A 26,217-nucleotide genomic window follows, 5' to 3' on the forward strand; every position below is an offset into this window, starting at 1 on the left:
GCTAGTTAGCAGTGCATGCGGACTCACTTAGAAACAACAGAAACAAACATGGCGTCGAACAGACAACCAGTTGCTAAAGGTGGTTTGTGGTCATCACAGTCAGCTCCAGTCAGCAAGGAGACTCAAAATCTGTTAAAAGGTATTAATAATTTTATCAGAGAATCTCCTAAAAGATTTTAAAATATCTGTTGTCATTTCATGACCGAAACTCTTCTTTGACAGTTATGATGGAAGAATCGAAGTTGACGAACTTTCAACGGAGACAGTTACAAGACAGCATGAAAAGTGAGTGTTGTCTCTAGGCAGAAATATAAAGTTGTTGTACTCCTTTGAATTTTTATGAGTTCCGTTTCAATTATGACCACAAGTCGTACGTGATCAAGATATCTTTCCGGTGCTTTCGAGATTTCCTTCGGCGTTTAAAACACTCTTAACAACTCAACGTAGATGTTTGTTACTTCTGTATTTATTTTTCTTTCAATGACAGTATTTTTAATTTCAAGTTTAAGTTTATTTGCTCTCAGATGCGATTAACATACAACTTCTTATTTCATCGTCAATACATTAAACAGGTGATAATTAAAACAAACTGACCAGCTAGAGGAATTCATGTCAATCCTTTAACCCCCAAGAGTGACCAGGATCTTATTTCTCCTTACAGTGTCACTGTAAGGTCATGAGAATAGAGGAAATGATCAATAACCAAAGAAATTCTTGATTTTTAAGGAAATTCTCTTTTTGTGTACCATGGGAAATTTATAGATTACAGTATGGAGAATAAGCATACTGATGTTAGGGTGTAAAGGGTTAAGCTACCACACAGTCACCTACACATCCTATAACAATGACTGAATTCTCCTAACTTGGTTAGAAATAAATGTATAGTGGCTGAAAGGGAGAGTTTCAATTCAGATCATGATAGTCAGACAGTTCATTTCATCAATGAAATGGAAAAGGTCTTTCAAAATTTTAAGAACTTATCACTGTATTTGTGTAATTTTCTAGAGGGTCAATCTCTACCTGTTGCCTGTAACCCCACAACAAGTAGAAATGGTAGCAGAGTACAACTAACAAGTGCATCCAAAAAACCATTACCTAAAGTGATGAATGCAAGACACCTTTCAGGAGGAAAGAAGACAAAGGAGACAATTGATATACAAAAGAGTGTGGAACCACAGCAGATTTATCGACCAGCTCCAGGAAGTATGTTCAACTTGCTCTTTGTCCTTGGCAATCTTTTCCTAGACTTGTTAACCTTGCCATTCTTCTGAGCAGGCTGTCTAGATTTCTTGGCCGAAGTAAAGCTAGTAGTAATGAATGGATAAGATTAGGTTAAATGAAGCATCATTCCCTCTCTTACTTGCTGGCTTGCTGTAAAAGCCTTGGCCGCCTACAAGAAAACAAACAAGGAGCTTCTCTGTGGGCTTGTTTCCCAACCAGAAACTAATTTTCTTCAGTTTGTTTAAGGATAAATTTTCAGCTGACATTAGTCAGAAAATAAAGGTTAGGGTCCTAATCAGGCAAGTTCTCTTAACCCTTTAACTCCCAGAAGTGATTAACATAAAACTTCTCCCTACAATATCCATACATTCTTCAGCAAACAGGTGATGAGAATATTCAAACTTATCAGGTAGAAGCTGCTATCTTGATCTAGCACCAAGTTCTCATAACTAATTTAAAAGGAAATGTGTAGCAGCCACAGGGGAGAATTAACAATCAGATCTTGGGAGTTAAAGGGTTAAGTCTTATGTGAAAGTGGCTGATCCAAGTCAATCTTGAAATTCAGTGGAAGACTCAACCTCTTATTCTGGGTCCAATTAAAAAATGATAATTTTTTTTCTAGAATTGATTTCGGAGAAAGATAAAAGGAGACTTCAGAATGTGATGGCATATGGCGAGCATGGGAAGGACATAGAAGATGTTCCAACACAGAGAAGACCACCACCTAAAGATATGGCACCAGAAAAAGAAGTTGATAGATTTGATGAGAGTAAGCACACCCTAAATGTTGACAGATGTTGATTAAAATAGAAAACAAACAAACAAAAAAACAAATGAACAACAGCATTCTTGGACTCCTGTTGGCTGTCTACTCTCATATTCAGAGCAATCTAGAGGGTTAACATGATAATAATTGTTTTAAAAAGATTGTTTCTGTATATATCTTTACATCTGAGTTTATTTTATGTAAATTGTAGTTGACCACAATCACCACAATTTTTTTTCTCCAAAATCTCATCCTCTGATTCATTGGGTGTTTGTGGTGTAGTTCATAACCATTCATTTAGTAATGTGTTGGTTTTTCCTGGTACAGTTCTTCAGGAAATAGAAGATCGTAAAAGTTTCCTAGATGAGATGGAGGCTCTTGGAGAAGGAAAGAAATATAGAACCATAATAATGACAGAGATATCACAGGTAAATTAGTGGATGAATGGAATTAATCAAACACTTGTGGCAGGTTTAATAGAGTGGTTTAGTCAAAATAAGCATTTCCAGCATTTCAAATCTCTTCTGGCAGTGTTATAATGTATTTGTGTTTTTTTAATCTTATACTTACAGAAAATAAGGGAGCTTGAACTTATAGACAAGGAAAGAAGCAAAGAGCTCAATCTGGCTGAGTAGCAAGAGCCCAAGTGAAGAGTGGAGACATTTTTATATTTAAAAATAAATTATTTCTCACCACTTAGGTACTAGAGTAAATTCAGCTTCAGCTTCTAGAAACTCCTCTTACCTGATATTTAGAGCGGATTCATGCAAAACTGCTATGTTCCCATTAGTGCATTGAAAAATTTTATTGAGCCAGTATCTGCGAGTGTGGCCCAAATTGTGGGTATTATTTGTGGCCCTGATCTCTTCATACAGACTCAAAACATATTTTTTCCTGTCCAACAACTGAACAAAGAAACACACTTGTGTATGAAGTTGAAGGGCATTTTTGCAGAGTGTGTTCTTTTTCTGAATGGAAAAACAATAATGGTGTGATACCCTAAACAAGAGCAGAGAATGTACCACCAACTTGTAAAAATATTTTTTATTGAAAGTCCTATTTGATCTGTATATTGTCAACCTCTTAGTGTAAGATATAGATATTTATGTATATCATACAAATTTTTTTAGTGTTATACCTAACCTAAACTAACTTTAATTTTCAAAAAAATGGTTCTTCATGTATCACCCTTCAACCTCAAGTTCACAACACTTCCGTTACTTTTGAACACACATGCAATTTGGAGGTGTGTCAAAAATCACTGCCTGCTGTCCAAACATTTAAATGCAAGATAAAGTCCAAAAATTTAATCCTGTCTTGCTCTAACCAAGGCTTGTAAAACCAACCCTTTCAAAGACTATGACCCTTTAGCAGCTATGTACCAGACACCATAGGGGCCTAGTACTCAATTTGATAAATTAAGTAGTTTATATTAATTAAAATGGGACATTCTTGAAAGCATCAAGGCAAAGAAAAAGAATCTAAATAATTTTTTAATCCATATTGTAACCATCTCATAATCATCCTAAGCACAGAAATATCAAGCAAAGCTCAGCAGTGCTGGTTAAACCAGTAATCTACTCATGTCAAGATTAAATGTTCTGACCTTTCCACAAAGGTAATGCGAAACTTTCTAGGATGTACATGTAAATGAAGTCTGGCTCAAGCTATGGTTTAAACAACTTATGGACCAGTAGATTTCTTTAAAAGTGGTTTGTTTGAAGTGAAAAATTAGATTATTTTATGAAGTGTTAGATGCCAGCCTTCTTTGAAATGTTCACACTAATCAATATTCAAATAAAACACTTAATTTGGCCAAATAGGAGATAGCCTGTGAGCAGGCCGTTTCAGCACAAGTTCAAAGGGAAAGTATGATTGAGTACTGAGAATGAGGCAAACCTCTCCCTGACTTGTCTCAAATCTTCTTGTGGAGAGAGAAATGTGCATCCTGCAGCATTTATAATGAGGGCCTACTTAAAGGCTAAATAGAACATTGTTAAGCATTTCCACCCTAACATCAGTATGCATATTCTTCTTACTCTTTTCTATACATTTCCTTTGATACTGACAAGGAGAATTCATTTATTAATCACAGCTTCTTAGGTTGTGATCATTTCCTTTATTCTCATGATCGATATGAATGATTCACCAGTATTATTGTAAGGAGAAATTAGATGCTGGTCACTCAAGGTTTAAAGGGTTAAGAGTGGTTTTTTCTTAAAACAGCTTAAGTTTGATAAAAATAAGTAGCCCCTCATAGACCACAGTGTACATGAAAGCCTTTCACATCAAAAGGAACAAAAAACATTATCAACTTCTCAACTGTTCCTAATAAAAAGTTTGAAAACCAGAAACTAGAAAATGTGTTTGGATGAGAACTGTGACGCTACACCTCCCTGTCAATGTCTAAAGTACAAAACTATCCAACCGTTGAAATCAAAATTATTCTGCTATCAATCAGAGAATTCCATAAAATACAAAATGCACCAAAATTGAAAGATGTTACAACTGCTAAAATCTTTGACAACAGTCTGAAACATCAGCCTAATTGCTACAGTTTGTTGCTCAAGACTGCTTGCTGCTGAAAGAGGTTCACACAACAGTTTGAAAAGGCTCAAACATTTTTATCAGCATCTGAAGAGAATTCATTGTCACTTGAGACTGCTGCTGCTAGCAATAAAATCTTGAAAATGCAACTTTGGTGTAATCTGGTCTCTGATTCCAGCTGTTTTCAGGCACTGTGGCTATACCTTTTGAAATACAAAGAAATATCAGTGTGGAACAATATGTAACAATATCTAATAATATCACCATCATCATGGGTATTATTAAAAGCTGTGTTCAAGGACATAACACTTAAATTTCACAATGCCTCTTTCAACCTAGCAATGTTAATGGCTACCAAAAAACTTCCCAGGAAACAGAGAAAACAAAATTTGCCAGCAAGTTACTTTCAAAGGTTCAGCCCTACACTCAAGGGAACAAGCAAACTAAAGTCTACTCATGCTTTGTAAACTGGGCTATGCTCTAGAATTTCACTGGGTTGGAAAGACTTCACCTAACCAATCAGCAGTGTATAAGATCAATTGTTCTGACTGCCATGCATCCTACATCGGTGAGACTGGCTGAAACCTCACAACTAGACTGACTGAACACAAACAGTCACAAATAGTCACCACTACCGATACCAGTCTTTCTCAGGACTTCACTCACCCAAATGATCAAACAACACTATTACATGTTACCTCTGCGTTCAAACCATTTACTATGTGTAATATATCAATCAACACAAATAAAGTAAGCTTTTTCAAGTACAATATACGTGTAAGTGGGACTATACAACCATGGACAACATCAACACCATCCTCTGAAAGTTGTACTCACCATCAGTCAATGCTCGCTCTACTTTTTCATCCTCGTGGATTTCCCTGTAAAATAATTTTCAAGTTATGCTCACACAACTCAAATTAACTCCTAGTCATTAATTTGCACTACATCAATTTTTCACTCTTCTAGTGGGGAAAGAGAAATTAGTGCAATGATGTATGAAAATAGACCATCACAGAGACTCCAAAATCCTCTGTTTACACTCTAGGATAAGTGTGCATCCTTGAAAACAAAATCATTCGCTCCACAAGTGACTAAAATGCATACTCCTAAGAGATGTCTTGTGTTTCATCTGAAAACCAAGGAGATGGTGTTTGAAACTTCAAAATAGTCTGACTAATGGGGTAAATAACTGCAATGGCTTGCAAAAGGATGTACAATTTTTTCAGTTGGAAAGTGGCATAAAAGATACAAAATTATCTAGTGAATACCACCAAAAGCCCAGACATTAATTGAGAAAATCTCCCCAATGCATCAGTCCACTTATAATCTGATGCCTCCTACATTTACAATCTCTTTTAAAGAACCATCTCACTGGTTCAAAACAATGCCCAAATAGTATCCAACAGCTAATAAACAGAAAGACAAGTAAATACCTTACTCTTTCTTCCTCCAAGCTGTCAACAATGAAGCTTCTCTTCTGCACTAACTCTAGCAACTCAGACAGTAATTCTCTCTCTCTTTTCATATCATCAGTAGATTTCACTTCATCTATTGATGAAACAAAATTGGACTTTTAAATTACATTTTCTCCAGAGTTACCACCCTTCCCTCCCTTTTACCACAAGCCTCACCTCTCTATTTGAGGGATGCTGTTAATAGTTAGTGTACTGAGTGTGTCTCTACTCTAGTTTTGGTTTTGTGACACTCGATGGAAATGTGCTCTATCTATTACCTCTGATGCTCACAAAAGGCTTAACCCCTCACCTCTCATGGCCACCAATTTTCTAAGTTCTCCTTCCACTGTGCGATATCTTTCTTCATAATTATGGGACTGCAACCTAAAAAGGACACAAGGGAAGAAAGCCATTGGTACTTTGTAAGAATTCTCCAAACTTCAAGTCATTAATTAATTGGAGAGTCTAAGTAGGAATACTCCTTTGATCATCACCATGCACCATGTCTTTCATGTATCTCAATACACTTAAATGTGAGTTCTCTATCAACTGATAAATAGCAAAAACAGAAACTAAATGGAAACTCAGACCAAGCTATTATACTTCAGTATCTCTACTGAGGATTTCGATGACTTTACTGTAAGTAGCAGGTAATTATTAAGTGTTAACAACTGAGTTGAAAATGTAAATTGGCCCCTGTAAAGAATTAAAAGGCTAACATTTGAAACATTCAGCCTTTTAACTCTGTACGGTGGCCAACTCAGTTGTTAGTAGTAAATTACCTGTTATACTCTCCCACCGACACAGCACCACAGTTTCTTTAGAGACCTACCCCCTATATTCACTTTACTGTAAGTAGTTTATCAGTGAAAAACACCTTTTTTTTAAACTATCAATCTACCAGCTGAAATCCATATCAGTTGCAATATCACAGGGCGTGAAATTGCGCCTAATACAGGCGCCAATGCGACTAAATTTTTCACTTTGGCGACCAAATCCTGAAAGTTAGTCGCCAAATTGGCGACTAGAATGTTTCATCATAACCTTACCAAGAGATATAGTGAATTAAAAAGATTTGCAAAGATAAATCCGCGGCAAACTTCCTCGTTAAGTTTGTTTCCAAAACGTAGCACATGCATCTCGAGCGATAACTAGACGCCATCTTGGATTTAGGTGAGCTTGAATGTTGTACATCATCCATCCTAGTGTCCACTTTGTAGCACGTTAGAGATCTTTTCCCTTACTTAATTTTGGAGGGTTTATGTAGAACGCTGACAGCGTAAAGAAAGGTCTTGTTTGTCTTTGAAAATGGCGACCACCTTTTTTGGAATTGGCTACCACTTTGAAGAATTTAGGAGCCAAATGGCTATCAGAAAAAAAAATTAATTTCATGCCCTGTATCAACAGAGTTCTAAAGTCCAATTCTCCTGTACTTTACTTGAATAATTTCCCTTTATCCAGGCAAGAGGCATAATCACATAAACCTATTTAACTTACATGATTCCTATTTCTTAAAAGGCTGGTATGGAAGAATATTGAATAGAAGAGCAAAGATGATCCCATCACCGCCTAGAATTTGTTATTCAAAGACTAACAACAGAGACTCTGTTTTGCATAGTACAGAATGAGACAGTACAATTTGTAAAGGTTACTTACAGGTATATCAGTTCTGACTCCCTTCTCATAATCACATTTCTTTCATGAACCACACTGAGCCATTCCCTCAGAAGTTCTTCCTCACAATCATTGAAGGGTCTTTCAGCTATAGAGATAGTTTGAAAATATTGTTCAAAATCTCAACTATCAAATTTTTTTGCACAAGGATTACATGCACATAGAGCTGAATTAAGACAGTATTTTTAAAGTATCTTTCTTAATGATTTAATTGTGAAGTAAGGTGTTTAAAATTCTGCATTTGTGTATAAACCAAGCTGGAGAAACAATTGCATACTTACAGTCCATACTTTCCCTCAAGTTGTGTTCAATTTTCACTCCCCGTCTTTCCAGCTCTCTGTGTAATGCCTCCAAAGACTGTAATTCAGTATCAATCTCTGCAGGAGAAAGTGTTATTTCTTCCTCCTTAATCAGATCAGTACTGTTACAGCCGTGATTTTTAGCACCCCGCAATGAGAAAATTGCATCTCTTTCTGCTCTGCTGGTTTTACTATTTTCTCTACCAAAGCAGAATTCTCCCTCAACTTCCATGACACATTGATGCTCCTCTGCAATCCTATGATATTCCAAGTCCCAGGGTTCCATGGTTTCAACAGTGAAAAATCTGCTGTTAATTTTGGTGGTAGCTGCTTCCTGAGCTATGATGATGGACATTCTAGGTGAGCTGCATGATGAGCTAGAGCCACTAAAAGATGCTCTGTGTTCACTTGATAAAGGCAAGGACCATTGAATCTCAGGCAAATAGCCAATACCTGGTGATGATGGATCACCTGAAGTTTGCAAATCTTTCAAACTTTCTCTTGGCAGTTGTTTTTCAGTGGGTGACACAGATGAATCACTTCCTGAGAAGGAAAATTCTGCTGCAACTTTCAAATTCCTTGCAGACATTTTGTCATCAGCTGACAGAGACCTCTGAAAATTACTTTGTGTATATAAAGGCATATCAATACCACTGTCATGGGATGCTGAATGTCTTTTTAACCCTGGAGAATTTTGTTCATGATTAGGAGAATGAGGACTAGCAGGTTCAACTTGAAGTGATGGAACCTCACTTGACACCTGGTCAGACTTAGTCTCCGAGTAATTGTTTTCTGTAGAAGGTGGCCCTCCACTAATTTGACTGTCACTTGAAACACTTTCATCTTGTTGCGTGTGATCAACATTTATTACTACTATGTTGTCATTTGCATCTATACTTTGCAATCTATCTGTAGAAGTATCAGGTAAGGTAACAAATTCAGTATCCCTAGAGTCAGATGAATTATTGTTGTCCTTAGACCCAGTTGTATGATCATCAGTTTGTTCTGTACTTTCTTCACTTCCAAGCTCAGAAGAATCAGATTTTTCTTTGGATTCACTTGAAGGGAAATCAGCTGTTTTTTCTGTAACAGTAATATTTGACTTAGTTTCTATTCCTGTGAAGGAATTATCAGATTTTGATGGCACTATATCTGATTTCCCTCCAACAGATTTTCTTTCACTACTTCCATTGTCCATATACATTTTTCTTAATTCCTTAACACTCCGCCGACTTGTACCAAAGCTTGGTTTCTTTACCTCAGCTGCCTTTCCAGAGCTTATTGAATGTTTCCTTGATGTAACTTGATGAGATTCTGTCTGTTGTTTCCAAGCAGAGACGCACCTTAGTTCTCTCTGAATTTCAACACTTTTCTTTGCCAAGTTATTCTTGTGTTTTTCATCAATCATGTCATTAATGTTCAGAAACTTTTCCCGCAGTCTTTGTACACCCTTGGCAGCTGTTGAAGAATCAGACTCTTCAGAAACACTTGTCTTCTGTGATGACACTGATTTTGTTGACTTAGTTGAATCACTTTGGACACTAGAATCTGAACATTTATGCTGATTATCTGGCTTCTCCAAGTTGTCTTCTTTTGAGTTCCTGACATGACTATCAGATTCATTTTCCAATGAATCACTGTCTCCAGTTTTGCTGTTTCCTAATTTTGTCTTGGGTTCCTGATTTGAAAATTCTGGTGTAACACAATCAGTATCACCTTCCTTCGCTACCTTATCATCATCATTATCCATTTTACCTTCTGTTGCCCTCTTCAGTAATTCCTCTTTAAAAGAAAAAAGAAGATTCAAAGAAGGTGATTCTGGCTCTTTTGTAGACCTTTGATCATCAGGTTTCTGTTTAAGTTTTTCCTCCTCCTCTTGCTGTTCTTCAGATACAAAAAGAGACTTTGGTAATGAAATTCCTGAACTATCATCTGGTACCTTCACACTCAAGGTCTTGCTTACCACTTCACTATTGCTATTTTTAACACTATCACTTTCATCATCAACTAGACTAATATCAGGAGCTCGTCTTTTGTTTTCTGGTGACCAGGAGGAATTTCCCTGATCACCCAGTTCCTCAGAGTCAAAATATCTTCCTTTCCCATCACGTTTTTTCCTGGGTCTTCCTCCACCAGAGAATCGCCGTTTTTTCTCACCATGCTCAATTCTCTTTGCCTGTGACCTGTCATAATGCTGTGATGAGTGTGACTGCTTTTGGCTTTTCATAACACGAGGTTTCCCTTGGGTTAGTGGCTGTGGCAATGCAGCTAATGTTATTGCATTCTTCTTAACAACTGAGAACTGTCTCTGAAGTGGGCTTTTATCAGATGGTTTTGTAGAATTGCTATCGGACAGATTGGGAGAAGATTCAGGTGATGGACCCTCCTCTGTTTGTTTTTGCTGGGCAGCATTTGTCAAGGGTTCTAGTTTAATTTTTATGGGATTTTCCCTCTGACCTGTTGGGTAAAGCAGAAGAAAGAGATCTCTCAGACTTAACCCTCTCACTCACAAAATATAAATATAAATTCTCCATACTGTCTGTTAACCATTTCTCATAATTTTAGCAATGAGAATTTGTTATTAAATCAGTCAGTATTCCCCACTTTATATTCTTTCCTTCAAACCTTGAACAAACTGACCACTAGCAAGAATACAAGACTAAAACATAATTAACACAAGTAATATTAAAATTGTTCCATAAAATCCTCCAAAATCTGATCTTTAACTCTCCTCTCAAGCGGCTACACATTGCCTTGTAAATTAGTAATGAGTATTTGGTGTTAGATCAAGATAACAACTTCTACCTGATAAGTCTGAGTATTCTCATTACCTGTTTGCTGATAATGTATGAATATAATAAGGAGAATTTACTATTTAATCATTTCTAGGAGATAGAGGTTCAACTTAGTTACACCAGAGCCTCCAAAATAAAACTCCAGTAGAAAGCTATGCACTAGAATCCTATTGTTGGCTTGACATCTTCTTTCTGAGTATACTAGTATTCCTGACTGCAGTCTTTTGTATTAAAACTTGATTGCTTTGATTCATAAGTTAGAGAATTTTGGTATCAAAATTATTTTGGTAGTAAAATTGTAATTTCAGTACCTCCTGGGCAATCAAATAAACAGCAGAACTTCTGGGTATTAGGAAAGTAATGATATGTTCCAGGTCGAAGGCAGGCTTTACATTTATCACATCTGAAGCATGCCCTGTGGAACAGCTTCCTTTCTGCAATCAGCCTTTCCATGAGAAACACTCTGCTGTGACAGATAAAACAATCATTTCCCAGCAATGGTGATTTTCCTGGTGCACTTGGGATGAGTTCATCAGTATTTCTGTTCTAAAAAATAATACAAGGAATATCAATTATTATTTTCTGTTAAACCCTTTAATTCCCAAGATCTCATTAGTAATTCTTCTTACTGTCTGCTATACAGTTCTTGTGATGTTAGTTGGGAGAATTTGGGATAAGATCAACTTATAATCCCCTTATTGATATTTTTCTTTATTCTCATCACTTATCTGCTTGATATTGTATTGATATTGTAAGGAGAAATTCTGTCTTGGTCACTCATGGGAGTTAAGGGGTTAACTGAACTGTGATGATCATAGCCCTTTAACTTCAAGATCTGATTTCCTCCTAAATTTATTACAAGAATTTGGTTTTAGATCATATAACAATTTCTACCTGATATGGTTGAGTATCCTCTTTACCTGTTTGCTAAAAAATATATCAGTATTTTGGGGAGAAGTTAAATTTTAATCCCTTGTAGAGTAAAAGAGTTCATGACAGTGATCATCTGAGGGAATAATAATAATATGCTAATCATATCAAAGCAAGATGCTTCAAAAGGTGATGTGTAACCAGCTGGTCTCATTACCTGAAGAAGACTTGCAGATTGCAAAGTAACCAATGAGTGCATACCTTCTTAGGGAAAAAAATTCCTGTTATATAAATCTAGCAAATAATTATAAAAAAAACATGTACTACTATCAATACTTACTGTTTCCTGGCTTGCCCTTAAAGGTTCAACGCTTAAATATTTACTGCCTTGACCCTGCTCCTTGCTCTTGGTTGATTCTTCTTTAGCATCAGACTTGAAGACATTCCGCAAGGCTGTAGCAACCCTCTTTGCATGACCTGACAAGAGGTATATCTGATGGGAAGGTGAGATACGCTTGCTGCCTTTGTGACCTGTAGATTCACTTCGTGTTTTTGGCTGGATATTCATCTTAGTGGAATAGCCCTGGTTTGCTTATAATCAACAGAAAAAAATTTCAACTTCAATACCTCAAAGCATATCAAGGTCTAAAAAAGTGCTTAACAGAGGAGGACCTAAGCGCTAGTCTTTACTTCTCTTTTGAATCAACATTCCTCAGACTATGGCAAAACATATGCATTTCTAATAAGACTTAGCTTCTAATTTCTTCTCACAATATCACCCCAGGTCACAAGAACAGAGGAAATGATCACCAACTAAAGAAGTTCTAGATTGTCAAACAAATTCTTCTTGTCAGCACCTTAAGAAATGAATAGGGAACAGCATCGTGAATATGCATATCAATGTTATGGTGTTAAATCTGACATCAATCTAGGCAATCCAGGTTACAATCATTCAAGTTGACATGGTGACTACTAAAAAACATTGGTGACTTAATGTGCAGCAGGGTAGTTTACCAAATTGGCAAATTGGGTTTATCAGTCTTATTCTCATTACACGTTTGCTGGATAATGTATGGACATTGAAGGGAGAAGATACATGTTCATCACCTCTAAGAGTTAAAGAGTTAAGAACAATTAAGAAGCATAAGGCACAGATTTTAAATTGACAGACTACATACCTGGAGTTCTGTTCTTGAAGTACTCGTACAGCTGCGAGACATAGGTGATAACACTCAATTTATCTGGAATGATATTTTCTACCATGTCACCTGCATCAAGTACGATTGGAATACCAAAATGCTTCTCTGCCACACTAAAAGCCTGTGAAGAATTTAAAGTATTGCTAATAAAATCACTTCAAGCCCTAAAATAAGTCAAACTTCACACTGAACTAACCCAGTATCAACCCCTTTTCCATAGTAGAAGACCCTTATCACTAGGCCACTTGATTTAACCACAGACCATTTGCAGAGCTCTCAAATTAGATTGCTGACAAAGCGTGAGAATTTTTACCTCATTTCCATTAATTGTTACTCTGCAGGCATCATACTGTTGAAGGGTGGGGAAAAGAGAGAATATGCATACCAATGTTCAAATTGCTACTAAAAATTATGAAAATATGAAGTACCTACAACACATATTTCTTTATTCTGAGTGTGTGCAGAGCGAGTCCATGTAAACCACCTGAACTAACATGAGAGCATGTGCACTAATAATTAAAACCACAGACTGGTGAAACGGATGCCCTGCACAAGGATTTCCAATTGCTGGGATGTGTTCAAAGAACAAAGGGATAAAGGAACAAATTATATCTAAAAAGATAATTGTATGGGTACTTAACTAAAGCAGCACTTTGCTATCTCAAAATCAACAGTTTAAATCAGAAATCTTACTTGTTTGAGAACAAGTAATATTAGCGTGAGAGCCTGAGACTGGATTTATTAGTGTGAGCCTCACACTCAATGTGTGAGACTTCACAGCTGTAATGCTATTTCAACATCGTAACCCTATATCAAAATGATCTATTAGGATATTGTTCTATAGCAATTTGTGAGGAATACTGCATCAAGTTTGTGCAACAAAAACAAAAGAGGTGGTCATGACCCAAATCATAACCTGTTAAAATTAATCATTAATTAATGGAGTTGACTCTTTGATTAACTTAATTCTGTGATCACATTGAGCTTAACAGAAGTTCAACTTTGGATGAGATCCAAGCTATAATATTGCTAGCCAATATTGTGTCACAGTTGAATGCAACCATTCATCCTGAAAGCAGATTGCTGTGCCCACTCCAGTAAATTATTTGAAGGAATTCAAAGCAGGCATTTGCGATAAAAAAAAACTTTGAGATGTGGCAGAGGCTGTTAATATGTTGAGAAGATAACCCAATATACACGATGATCCCTATCTCAGGTTAAAATAACACGTAAATTACATTTAAAGCTGAAAACCTGACACGGAATCCCATTAAGTATAAGAACTGGATCGTCTCTTAAAATTAAAAGAGCCGCTGGCAAAATTCCAGGTCTTTGTTAAAATAGAATCTGTTATGTCTGAAAGGGTTAAGAAGGTTGGATTTGAGAGTTCGTTTGTGAACGACAATATTGCTACTGACGTTTTATAACTTAAAATCTAAACAAAAAGCGCAAACATCCAGCAGCTCAAACGCCTACGGCCAAGACACCAACTCTTTCACGTTAAAAATTTCATTGAATTCGATCGGAAAATAAAGAAATTTAAAGAACCCTGCCGGGAAGTGAGAGATCACATTTGCATTCCGAAGCGTCACGCAAAAAGATGCTGTGTGCAAATATTTTTGCAACTATATATCAACACTCAACAATTCTCTCGCGAAATAAAATGTATTCAATAACGTGACGCCTTCCGATCTCATGAACAATGCTAACGACATGACTAAGGATGAAACCCAACCGTCTGTGTATTATAAACAAAAGGTCCTCACGACAAATTAGTACCTCGCTGCAAGAATGTCAAAATTATACGCTTTGCAAGGCCGCGACCGGAAATTAGACACATAAATCTCTGACAACAATATTTGTTTAGCTTTTCAATAAAGCGCACATTTTCTTATCTCTGTTTCTAGCATCTATTCTAATTGTTATGACACCATTAAGGGAAAATAATTGAAACACAAGAGCATGAATTTTAACAAGTGTCAATGTACCATGAAAAATCTATTTTCAGCGAGGCTAAGAGACTGTCTTAGTTTCCTCCCACGATTATACAACTTACAAGCTCATTGTTTTCCATGATGTTCTCTTTGGACAGCCTGTCGAACTCTCTGTAATTAAAAAAAAAACATTTTCAGTTAAACAATAAAACAATAATGCATTTCATCGGGACAAACATATCAACTTGAGTCAATTGGCCGGTCAGTAACAAACAGAATGCACCTAAATCCATGACCAGTAAGATTTTTCCATCTAACAATTACAAGCTCTAGGCTTACATCAAATCCGGCCTGTAACGGTGGATAATCGCACAGAACGCCAAACCATCCCGCCATGAAGTCGACATGTTAAACACATTCACATCGTTGTAACTCTCTGTCTGTTGTCGACACCAAAATAACAGGGACCTTGTCCCGGAAAATGAAGTTTTTGCAGCCTTTGGATCTTGTTCCATGTCAATCCCGTTCCTCTTTTTTAAAGCTATTTACAGGCAATTGTAGTAAAAATGAAGCTTAGGAATTCAAAGGTGTTGGTTTTCCTGGTCTCTTGACCGGCTGTTGGAGAACACCGTACATCACTGAATCAATGACTAGTGAAGTACGAAGCTCAATTGCAGCATGAGACCGAAAATTTCCGCACAGATGTCAAGGAAATCTCGCCGTAAAAGTGAATTTCAGCGTAGAGAGAGGACACAAACAGCCCATCAGGCCGCACAGTCGGACGTAACTTAACTCGTTTTGCCTTGCACGGGGCCAGAAGGCTAAGGAGAAAAAGAAATTTACGAACGCTATCGCTATCTCGGATCTTCGTGGTTGGTAATCTTTGAGTACGTTCCTAACATTCCTCTGAACGCTGACAAAATTTGCTCGTTACCGAAGGCTCCAGAAAACTTAAAAAAATCTTTCCGGATCAAAAACTTGTTAAAAAATTACGTCGGGTCATTTCCTGGTAATAACAATAGTAAGCCAGGCCAAACTTGCAAGGAATTAACTCCACCCGAGAATATACGGACAGTGTACTCAATGGCTGTTTGGAATGAAAGCAGATTCTCGTGGAAATAGTTGAACTGGGTGAAGTCAACGGAAGGGCGTGGGAGCAAAGCGCTTTTTGAAACGTAACAAATTTTTACCTTCAAGTTCTCAGAGAAAGGAAGATCTTTGCTATGTTTCACTGAGGGTATCCAGCTCGGGCCCTCTCTTTTGTCCTGCAGAATCCTTTCTTGGATCAATATCAGTATCTAAGCAACTGCCCACCTACCCCTCCCCTAACCCAATATTAACCCTCAATTGTTATCAATTTGACTGTTGTTGAAAGAAGGGGTAAGTTTCTAAAGAAACTGTGGTGCTGCGTCGGTGGGAGAGTATAGCAGGTTATTTAGTGTTAACAACTGGGTTGAAAACGTAAATTAGCCACCGTAAAGGGTAGAAAAGCTGACGTTTCGAGCGTTAGCCCTTCGTCAGAGCGATTAGGGGCTGTTGTTGAGTTAGGGGAGGGGTAGGTGGACAGTTGCCCAGATACTGATATTAATCCCATTTCTTTTTCCGTCCTTGACACCCAGTTTCTCAGCTATTATTAGTAAATCCGACGTTTTGCATGTCACCTTCCCTGCACCTTCATATAACACCCTAACTAAAGAATTGTTTCAAATCAAGAGATCTTTCTACGAGGAAAGACGAAAATCGAAAACACTTGATCGCCGTAAGTTAACACTCTAGCTTGTTAAGCAAGGGGTTTGCAGCCTCGTTCCCAGGGCCTTTCCCTTATAAAATGGGTACGAGGCCTTCCTGATTTTCGAAGGAAAATAAAAAATTAAAATTAAACAAAAATATAATACTGTACAGAAGAAGATCGTCCTCTCTTGCACTTTATAAATATCATAGCTCACACAAACTTCTCCAATAGGATAGTAAGATGAAAATTCCCGGCCCTGAAAAGGCCCTGTTTCCTTAGTACAGTTAAACACTCGTTTTAAATTTCGCCATAAAAGATGTGATTATCGAAATCACTGGTATGAAATTAAGATACACTTAAACCCAAATCGGAGAAAGAAGAAGAGAAGTGTCAAGTCCAGAATTCCTTCTAGATACGAAGCATCTTTAAAGTTAGAAGGAGCGTTTATGAAGTAGTCTCTGCAGTTCTTCTTAGGGCTTGTATAGAATATTCTTTCCCCGGAAGGCTTAGAAAGTATCATTCTTTCCCTAAAAATAGCTCACTGAGTAATTTGGAAACGCCAATTCGAAATCGTTTCATGTTGCTTAGATGGCCACAAACTTCAATGGAATCGCAAATTCAGAGTGAAATTTGTCGAGCCTGATCCATAAGCTTCATCGCAGAGCAGGCGTAATTTTCTTTGTCTTTCTGGCGAACGGAGGTCACGCACAAGGGTAGGAATCATTTTTCCACGCTCCTCCGCTCGCTCGCGTGTGACTCGCGCTTCCCTCCATTCGCCTTAAAAAGCTAAAAATTATGCATATTCTGCAGGCTAAGACATCAAAGCTAAAAGACTAGGCAGTAAAGAGAGACAAATTTTGATTTTTAGTACTCTGAGTTTCAGTTTGCGTACAGTCTCTTTTGCCAGTTTTTGCTTAAAGGCTTTGTATCAAAACTACGGCAAGTGCGTAGCCTCTGGAATGACGATAATATTTCTATTTTACGCTTAAAGACTAATTTTCACAAGAAAGGTTATGCAACTCCTCACCTTACCTTGAAAATGAAGGTCTCTAGAGCTTAGAAATTGCCTGTTAATTATTTGCTTAATTACATTTGGCGAGAAAGACATGTGTGATTTTTTTCTTTACATCTGTTTAACATCTTACCTGTGTTTCATTTCAAGTAATGGATTAAGCAATACCTATCATGACATTAATCAGTAGACAACTGATGCGATTATCAACGTAGAATTAGTGAGACAGAGGATTATCTCCCACACACTGTAACGCTAGTATTCATATTCTTACCAGTCATCTCTCTACATTTCCTATGGTAAGGACAATGAGAAATTGTTTACCAATCAGATTGAGAAAAAAGAAGCCAGCCACTCTTATGGAGACAAAGGGTTAAACGAGATATGTATCATGCGCATTTAATTGCAATGCTTAATGTATCATAAATCGCACTGAACAGTTTAGAGAAATCAAGACTAAAATCAGTCAATGAAGTGTGCAAGTGGATCAGCTAAATGTCTTTCTTTTGATACTTAGAGATTGATGTAAAGAACGAGGAAGACTGGGCACGTTCTACGAAGAGAGATGAGTGACATGTCGCTTGAACTGCCATGGCCCAGGCACCAGAGAAGACTAAGTAGACCTGGGGCGTGATGAGATAGAGGGATGGAGAAGGAAGGAGGCTGAGGCTGGGGTCTGGGAGCGAGGTAAGCCACCTTTCGTGGGAAGCCAAAACAAAAGCTGCGAAATATTCAGCAAAATGTATAGAATTTTAAATCATTCTTTGACAATCCTTTGACACACATATGGAATCAATAATTGACCATAATTCCACCCCACTCCCTCTCTCTCAAACGGGAACGAGCAATGCGTGCCAAGAGCAGAACACATCTTTATGCATAGGTCAAATGGCGGAAAAAGGGAATAGGGTTAGCGCACATGCTTCTTTTCTTTTCTCAAAGATTCTAAGAACTTGACAACTTCTTTGTTCCAAGTCCGAGGAGTAATTACAACAACAGAGCTAGAAAATCTAAAACTTTATTTTTCATTCTAAAACTAAATATTCATTATATTTTCTCTATATAATATAAACGAGAGATTTGGCCGAACGAGCATGGGAGTTATGTTACAAAAGCATACTTTAAGAAGTGGACTGTACACATATTTACAAACATGAACTCTTTTCTTACAGTTAACCTACATTACAAATTCAACATTACCAGCCGGCTGGCTGCTAGCTCCACACTTTCCTTATAAAAAAATATTTTAGATATTTTTTTGCACACAATATGAATTTAAATCTCCATTAGAAGAGAGGAGAATTCTAGTCATTTCGTCTGCGTTTGAGTACGTATCGGAAATAAGCAAGATTAGGAACTAATATGAATTACGATGACAGCGTGAACAAAAGATAAAATCGCTTCAAGCGAAATGACGCAAAACACGAATTTCGTGTACTTCTCTAAGAATCCCACGCGAGGAAACACGTGCGATTTCTTCGCAAACAATTTATGCACTTCTCTTTAAGTTTTAAGGCTGGAGGATTGCCCGGTTAAAAGGCGATGGAGGATTAAATTAAGGACGTTATGAGCTGTGCTTTTATCGTTCCGTGAAAGCGTAAACAAGAAATATCTCTCAACGTGATTACCACAAGGAAATAAAACACCACTTTGGACTGATGAACATTCACCAGTCTCGTCGTTTAAGTCTGTAATGAGAGGGTAAGTTTAAAAAGGGTAAACGAGGCAATTATCACACTTTCTTCTTTTCCTCGCTTGAGATGTACGATTTTGATGCAGATCCAATATCTATTGTCAGTAACAACTGTTCATTCTCTAGTCTTCATTTGAATGTTTTAACCTAGTGGAAACGATGGCCCTACCAAAGACAGAATAACTACCACCACTTGGATAGAGAAGTGATGATTTGTTCCTTAACTTTACAGACTATTTTTCCATCAACTAAGACAATTTGCTTTGGCGCTTCGTAGTCTTTTACCTCTTGAGAATTGGGAGCGCCTCTGATTGGCCAACAGCAACCAGAATAACAACCGATCGCAGCATGAGAATTTCATTCTAAACGCAACGAAAGATAACATCGCGTGGAAAACACAACGCATTCCGCATCCCGCTACACTCCAGACATCACAGTTTTAGGCTAACGTCACACTGGATTCACAGTTCCGCCTGCAATGTCTCGGTGTTAGGATCGTAGCTGCCGATACAGCAGAACACGCGATCTGTCAGAGATGTCCTGGTACCGGGCGTATCAAGGCTCTGAGAACGTCTTTTGAATTCTTCAGGAGTGAGCACTTCACATTTGTGTGAGATCGTCTGTACGTCATTTTCGTCCACGTGGGTCGAGCGGTACAAAGATTGCTGCAAACAGGGGAGGATAAACAATAATTTTCATTTTCGAGAGTCGAGAGTAATCCACTGTTTTTAGAATGGAGCGGCATTTTTTTTATATTGCTACGGCTAACCAGAGTAAAGGTTTAAAACAACAATGAGAACCCAAAGCAAAAACAGACAAACTACTTGAAACGCGGGAAAAAGAGAGAGACCGAGTCGCGATTGCATCGGATTAGTTGAGAATATGGCGCGAATTTTCTAGAGCCCACTAGAACAAACCCAACGTAATCCTGGGTTGCTTTCGACACTCGGTTGAAAACTTCCCTCCTACGCTCTGTGATTGGTCTAAAAAATTTGCATCACTCTTCCAGCCAATCAAATACAAAATGTCACCTGTGATCTGTTTTGTGTAAGGCAAAAGAAGCAAAAAGTTTGAGACGCCATCCATGCCTCTGTCCTTCCATAAATCGTAAAAAAAAAAATAACCTATCAAAGTGCGTGTAACATTCAGCCTGGCGTTAAATAGCAGTGCAGTGCTTACTTTGCCATCAGTAGGTCTCCTGCCTGGTTTCGTTTCCTCAGGATGATAAAACCACTTGACTCTGACTACCATGTTCCCGCCACACCCCTCCCACATGTTTTCGATTTTGCCAACATACGGGAGATTGAGGTTCTTGGTTGGGTTGGACATAAAAACCGCACAATCATTAACCTGAAGAACAAGTAGTAGGTCTAATCAGACATATGACGCTGGTGTAAATCGCTAAGAACGAACAGACAAACATCAAATGCTGAATTTAAAGTTGACCCAGTCCTTCAAATAAACAGACTAGCAGTGTCACTTACACAAATTGTTTCGTCTCCTCTCGCAATGGCCTTGTAGAAGGTTTTCTTTCCTTTCCCTTTTCTTTTGTTCTGGGAACCTCGTCCCGACCACTGCCACAAAGGCCCTAAGACAAAAATAAAACATTACCGTTAGCTAACTAGACCACTTCTTCTCAAGATTTACTTCCACGAATAAATGACTATATAAGTGAATTGAACACAATTGAAATGTTGAATACCTGAAAATTTCATATCTACTTGCAGACGATCCAGTTCCGAACGACGCCGTCTTCCAAGTCGAGGCTAAAATGCAACAGGAAGTAAAAAAAAAAACCTTCAACATTAATAGCCAGTTATTTAACAGTTATTCTTGTCGGGTATATTTTTTCAATGTAATTTTTTTTTGGGAGTTTTTCTCGATTAGGTGACATAGAGAGCTTTTCAATTGAGTGTCGTAAAACCAAACCCAAAGTTATCACAACGACCAATTGGAAGAAAGGAAAATACCGTGAAGAACCAATGATAGGCAGAGTAAAACTAACCAAACTTCTTAGAGCGCGGGAAAACAACAGTGACCAAGTCGTGTTTGGTTTCAGATCGACGTAAAGCAGAACCTAAGCAATTGCGGATTACTTTCAAAAGTAATCAAATGGCGAATCAAAAGTAGATAATGAAAATGTCACGAGAAGCCTAGAGACGGCCTTACGGTCTTAGGTGCACGAAGCTTAAGTCTTTAACCCCTAAGAGTGATCAGCATCAAGTTTCTCCTTACAGTATCACCACTGAATCAAACATGAATGTCATGAGAATAAGGGAAATGATCACAAACTAAAGAAATTCTTGATTGTTAGACAAATTCTCCTTGTCAACACATTGGTTAATGTCCAGAGAACAGTAAGGAGAAACTGAATAATGATCTTAGGATGTAAAGGGTTAAGGATCAACTCTCGATTGGTTTTGGTTTTCGTTTGATTCACAGAGTGCTGTGAAGCAATTGCGTGGGGCGAGAAAGAGGTTGATAGAGGTGGCTACTTCTAGCTCTTAGAGGAAAGAACTCTCTCAAAAGGTTTAAAGTTGGATTTTTTAGCTCCATACAAGGAATAAGCCGTGGTTTGCTCACCTGAAAAGGTTTATTCTCCACAAGGGGACTCTCATCGAACGTGTCACTGTAAGATTCACTATCCTCGTCTTGTGATGTGAGCAGAGCATCACGCGTCGGGCTTTCCCCTTCGGTCCGTGAAGAGCGGAACGAGCTGTTAAGGCTCAAATTAAGGGACCTCTTTCTGAGGTCCATTTCAGAGGTCCTTGAAGAGCCTTTGGCTCCAGCGCGAGATCCCTTTTCTTGTTTGGAAGTTTCTGCATCCGATGCAGCCTCGCTGTCCTCACCTTGATCAGAAGACTCCGCTGTGTTATCTGCCATTTTATCAGCTGACTGTTTGGTGTTATTTTCATATCCCTCCGCTTTGAGAGAAGAGTGGCTCGAGTGTATCTCTTTCTCTGATTCCTTCAGTTCCGCCGAGGCAACGCTTGCTAAGTCGTTTTTGGTGCTCTCCGCAGTTTTGGCCGCTTCCTTACTCTCCCCTTTTGTTTCTGTTTTTCCGCGCGTTCTATTTACCTTCTGTTTTAATGCATCCGCAACTTTACTCTCTTTAGAGTCTCCTCCACTTTGGCTGTTATCTTTCACTCTTGAAGCGGACCCAACGATCTCAGAGTCAGACTTTTCGAGATCTTTCGTTCTTCCTTTAAACGAGCCTCCTCTAGTTGCACCACTTTCCTTGGCGACAGCGTTGTTTTCTGAACGTTTTGAAACAAGCCACGAATCATCTTTACTCTTTCGTTTTCCTCTCAATCTCCGTCGCTTCGCATACACCTCACCTGAACTTTCGTTCCCGGATGAAAACTCAGAAGTATTCTCTTCAGCTTTCAGCCTTCTGGAAGAGGCATCTTTTAATGCCATGGCCTGGGCTGCTCCCAGGGAACTGGATCGAGGCCTCTTCTCTGGCTGAGGGGGAGCAGGAACCACTTCTGAAGGAAGCAAAGCAATGGCTAGATATAAGAGGGGGTACATTCTATTTAACTAAAAGATCGGAAGGTCGACCTCACCTTCAACAGGAAAATCAGGACGTATCCTTTTAATTTCATTCAACTGAAAGAAACCACTGTCCCCATCGTCGAATTCAATCCAGATTTTACCATCCACTTCCTTCTCATCTGGTGGAGCTGAACAACAAAAAACAGACAAAAGTGAGCGAGAGGTGAACCGAAAAACTTTTGATACAAATTGATTATCTTAATGATATCCTCTTCTAAGAGGGATGTTTTTGTGCTAGGTGTTCGATTTGCGAAGCGCGCTTTTCGATGCCGGGTAAATTCAGACGTCCTCAGCTTTTTTTAAGCTGAAACAGTTCAAGTTTTTTTAGATATGAAACAACGCTAACCTAAAATTCACTACGTGCGTTTTCAAAAAGTCTCTGAGTGAGTCAATTACCTGCGGTGACAGTTCCAGGATAGAAGCAGCGATACTGCGGACTCCAGTGAGCACATACTCGGGTGCCAATAGACAGAAACTCAGGGCCGGGTGGTTGAATGTCCTTGACCTGTTACGAGAGTAGTCAAAGGTCACTTGACCCTTTCACCTCCAGATCTCACTAGACAATTACGTCACTGTCTACCATACAATTCTTATAATGTTAGTTCTGTGAATTTGGTATTGGGTCAACTTAAAATCCCCTAATTGATATTTTTCTTTATTCTCATCGTTTGTCTGCTTGTTGTTGTTGCATTTATATTATGAGGAGAAATTCTGTCTTGGCCACTCATGGGGGTAAGGTTAACTATCGCCTTGCGGACATCCCGTAATCATTGATACCGCGCTACTAAAGATAAGGGATAAATCATCCCAGCCAAAACCGAAAAGAAATGCAGGGTTTCACGGGGAAACATGGGGGACACTCCATAGCTCTTTACATGATGGACACCTTATTGGACGACAGAAACCGTTCCTCGTCAACGGAAGTCACTTTAAGAGGGAATCTTTCCACAGATTAAAGCATGATTCACAGTGATTATTCTACATCCTTACCGCCTCTAGAAGGAGTTGTTCCGTTGATCTCCAGTGAGGTCTTCTGCCCCTTTCACCATCAAGTATTACTCCGAATCTGAAAATACAACGATACCGTCAGTTTAGGATCTTTTTTTCCGTACCCTTTCTGCTACATCGTCCAGAGCTACAGTAAGGATTCAAGATAAAAATTCTCAGAGCGTTGTTCCTAGCTAAGTTCCATCCTATTCAGCTCGGCAACATCTTTTATGTCTTGAGCCTAAATTTTCCTTCTCTTCCATTTGCCCTGAATCCCCGAAGACGTTCCATGACCTCTGAAAATTACCGAAGATATCTCGACTTCAGACATTTGCCGACAATTCTACGCCAATTTCCAGAAACTCCTGATGATGTCCCGAGGACTCTCGTGAAATGAACGAGAGTGCACGAAGAAGAGGCTACGAAGAATTGACGTCCAAAACATTCCAAATCATGTCATACTTACAAGTCAGGTTCGTTGAAAGTACTAATGCGTCCGGGATAGAACTTAAAGTCCACAGGAAGTAACAACTTCGTTCCTTCTACTAATTCGTCGACCAAAAACCTAAAACGCTCGTCAGCTACGATGGGAAAGAAAGAAAGAAAGTAAGAAAGATTTAAACTTCCGCATAAATTTCTTTAGAAACTAAGCTGATACGTCTATGTAGTTTCTGTGTGAAGTATATCACATCGTAGATTATTCAAGAGCTTGATGTCACAAGTTCGGTTTCATTAGGTTTTTTGTTAAAGATAAAAAGCAACTCCATCATCGTCAAACTCAGAATTAAAAAACAAACGATAAATATCAAGCAACAAACCTGGTGATATGGGCCGTTCGAGAAGAGTGGTTTCTTCAAATTCCTTGCCTTCGTTATCCTTGACCACTTCCTGTATAAGATAACAAGTAAAAGAAATGACTTCACTCTGAGACATCCGCTAAAGGTACAACTGCCACGACTGACGTGAATCAAACGTTTACTAATACTGCATTTTAGAACCCTTCTCAATTAAGATTCAAGGACAATCTGGGATTGTATGGGTTATACTTTTCTTCGCCGTTTGATTGGTCCAAGAAATACTCGCGCCACTTTCTCAGCGAATCAGATGTAAAAGTGACTCAAAACAATTATGACTTGGTAACCCGCGTTTTCCCGCGCTTTGGGCAGTTGGCTTGGGTTCTTGTTTGGCTTCTCATTGGTTTCTATAGGTATTTTCCATTCTTTTGGTTGGCTGTTGCGATAACTCTGATTTTGGTTTTATGACGCTCAATCTAAAAGCGCTCTCTCTATACAATCAAATGCCAAATGACAGCGCCGAAAAATGAAATTATAACTGATTTTTTTTCACGATCGAAGAAGTTTCTTACGATGGTGACAATGTAGTACGCATTACATGTGACGTGAATTTCTCGCCAATCATTTGTTTGCTTTTCACGAACTCATTCCGGAGAGTTTTTCTCATTATTTCATAGGATAGTTAAGTAAAGCCTTGGGTGCTTAAAGAAATGCTCATCATCAGCTGTCATTTTGACAAAAACTGATACTAAATTCTGGAAAACGCCCTCCTATTCATTAAAACACCAGCCAAACACCAGCCAAGATTTGACTACATCTGCAACGTTTCTACTAACCTCAACTCTCTTTTTCTCTTCGGTCTTGTCGACAACTTCGCCATGTTTATTTTCCTTCCAAGAATTCCCCTCTTCAGCCTCTTGGTCTTCTTTCATCTCCGCATCTAATTCGTCATCGTTGTTCTCATCCGTTTCCATTCTTTCCTCTTGTACTTTTGGCTTCCCGTCCCCTGCGTTTTCGACATGGGCAACCTGCAGACTGTCAGCTCTCTCTTCCGTTGACACCTTGTCAGTGACGCTGATCTCTATGTCAGTTTCACCTTCCTCCTGTGTTTCCTCATCTTCTGGAAGATCATCACCCTCCTCCTCGTCACCGTCATCGAAATCGTACTGTAAGAAAAAATCGAGACTGTTCAGAAAAGCCCTTTCCACAAACAATAGGAGACGAAGAGTAAGTGAAATTCAGTCGCATTTTCTCAAATCTCCTTAGGATACCAGAGATTCTAGATGTCCCAAGTGTACTTAAAAGTCTTGCACCGAGAAAGGGTTGAAGCCTTGGGACACCATTAAAGTTAAAGACATCCAGGGTAACACTGAGGTGCTACACTGACTTGAGTCCACGCCCAGGAACTAGACCTTAACACGGCCCATCCCTAGAGTTTATACAAAGCCAGTTACCAGCGGTCTACCGTCACCTTAGGGACCTCCTACCATCGTCTGTTGAGCCTGCGAGCAGCTTCTCATGTTTGGGTTTCGCCTTACGGCAAAGCCGCCTATCTCCCCATCGGAAGTCGCTTACAGAAAAAGTAATCAAAACCGGTGCTATCCTGAAACTTGAGTTCAGCGAAGATTGAGATAACAAGTCAACACAGAACTCAGAGGAAAGATTTCACACTCACGAATAAA

General features: G+C 38.6%; 3 protein-coding genes across 7 annotated transcripts in view; 1 reads left to right on the forward strand and 2 right to left on the reverse strand.

Annotated features, from left to right (window-relative positions):
• Nucleotides 1-10: 10 nt before the first annotated feature.
• Nucleotides 11-3,807, forward strand: LOC113674680 (UPF0193 protein EVG1 homolog). Its single transcript, XM_027191162.2, has 6 exons — nucleotides 11-139; nucleotides 223-285; nucleotides 1,006-1,203; nucleotides 1,844-1,990; nucleotides 2,315-2,415; nucleotides 2,560-3,807. Exons 1-6 carry the CDS (start codon nucleotides 16-18, stop codon nucleotides 2,620-2,622), a joined length of 696 nt encoding a protein of 231 aa, XP_027046963.2. The 5' UTR covers nucleotides 11-15; the 3' UTR covers nucleotides 2,623-3,807.
• LOC113674679 (uncharacterized) lies at nucleotides 3,017-15,678 on the reverse strand. Of its 2 annotated transcripts, none has more exons than XM_089184884.1 (11): nucleotides 15,102-15,678; nucleotides 14,885-14,933; nucleotides 12,808-12,949; nucleotides 11,970-12,220; nucleotides 11,071-11,305; nucleotides 7,947-10,421; nucleotides 7,648-7,753; nucleotides 6,302-6,375; nucleotides 5,976-6,085; nucleotides 5,372-5,415; nucleotides 3,017-4,737 (listed from the first exon to the last, which is right to left on the reverse strand). In XM_089184884.1, the coding sequence occupies exons 1-10, from the start codon at nucleotides 15,275-15,277 to the stop codon at nucleotides 5,398-5,400; spliced, it is 3,636 nt and encodes a 1,211-aa protein (XP_089041010.1). In that variant the 5' UTR covers nucleotides 15,278-15,678; the 3' UTR covers nucleotides 3,017-4,737; nucleotides 5,372-5,397. The 2 variants fall into 2 exon arrangements, with proteins under 2 accessions (XP_089041010.1, XP_089041009.1); XM_089184883.1 differs by having other exon boundaries at nucleotides 5,971-6,085; nucleotides 15,102-15,669.
• Nucleotides 15,679-18,508: 2,830 nt separating this feature from the next.
• LOC113674673 (uncharacterized) overlaps nucleotides 18,509-26,217 on the reverse strand; it is a 32,200-nt gene continuing 24,491 nt past the window's right edge. For all 4 annotated transcript variants that reach the window (XM_027191155.2, XM_027191154.2, XM_089184887.1 and 1 more), the window contains exons 15-25: nucleotides 25,372-25,701; nucleotides 24,560-24,629; nucleotides 24,208-24,322; nucleotides 23,745-23,820; nucleotides 23,151-23,259; nucleotides 22,766-22,882; nucleotides 21,783-22,687; nucleotides 20,902-20,965; nucleotides 20,684-20,787; nucleotides 20,379-20,549; nucleotides 18,509-19,864 (exon numbers count right to left, since the gene is read on the reverse strand). In XM_027191155.2, the coding sequence (XP_027046956.2) occupies nucleotides 19,661-19,864; nucleotides 20,379-20,549; nucleotides 20,684-20,787; nucleotides 20,902-20,965; nucleotides 21,783-22,687; nucleotides 22,766-22,882; nucleotides 23,151-23,259; nucleotides 23,745-23,820; nucleotides 24,208-24,322; nucleotides 24,560-24,629; nucleotides 25,372-25,701 (2,265 nt within the window). In that variant the 3' untranslated portion in view covers nucleotides 18,509-19,660. The remainder of the gene's footprint in view (nucleotides 19,865-20,378; nucleotides 20,550-20,683; nucleotides 20,788-20,901; nucleotides 20,966-21,782; nucleotides 22,688-22,765; nucleotides 22,883-23,150; nucleotides 23,260-23,744; nucleotides 23,821-24,207; nucleotides 24,323-24,559; nucleotides 24,630-25,371; nucleotides 25,702-26,217) is intronic.

Source organism: Pocillopora damicornis, chromosome 10, assembly GCF_964200805.1.
Source record: "Pocillopora damicornis chromosome 10, jaPocDami1.2, whole genome shotgun sequence".
Classification (NCBI taxonomy): domain Eukaryota; kingdom Metazoa; phylum Cnidaria; class Anthozoa; order Scleractinia; family Pocilloporidae; genus Pocillopora; species Pocillopora damicornis.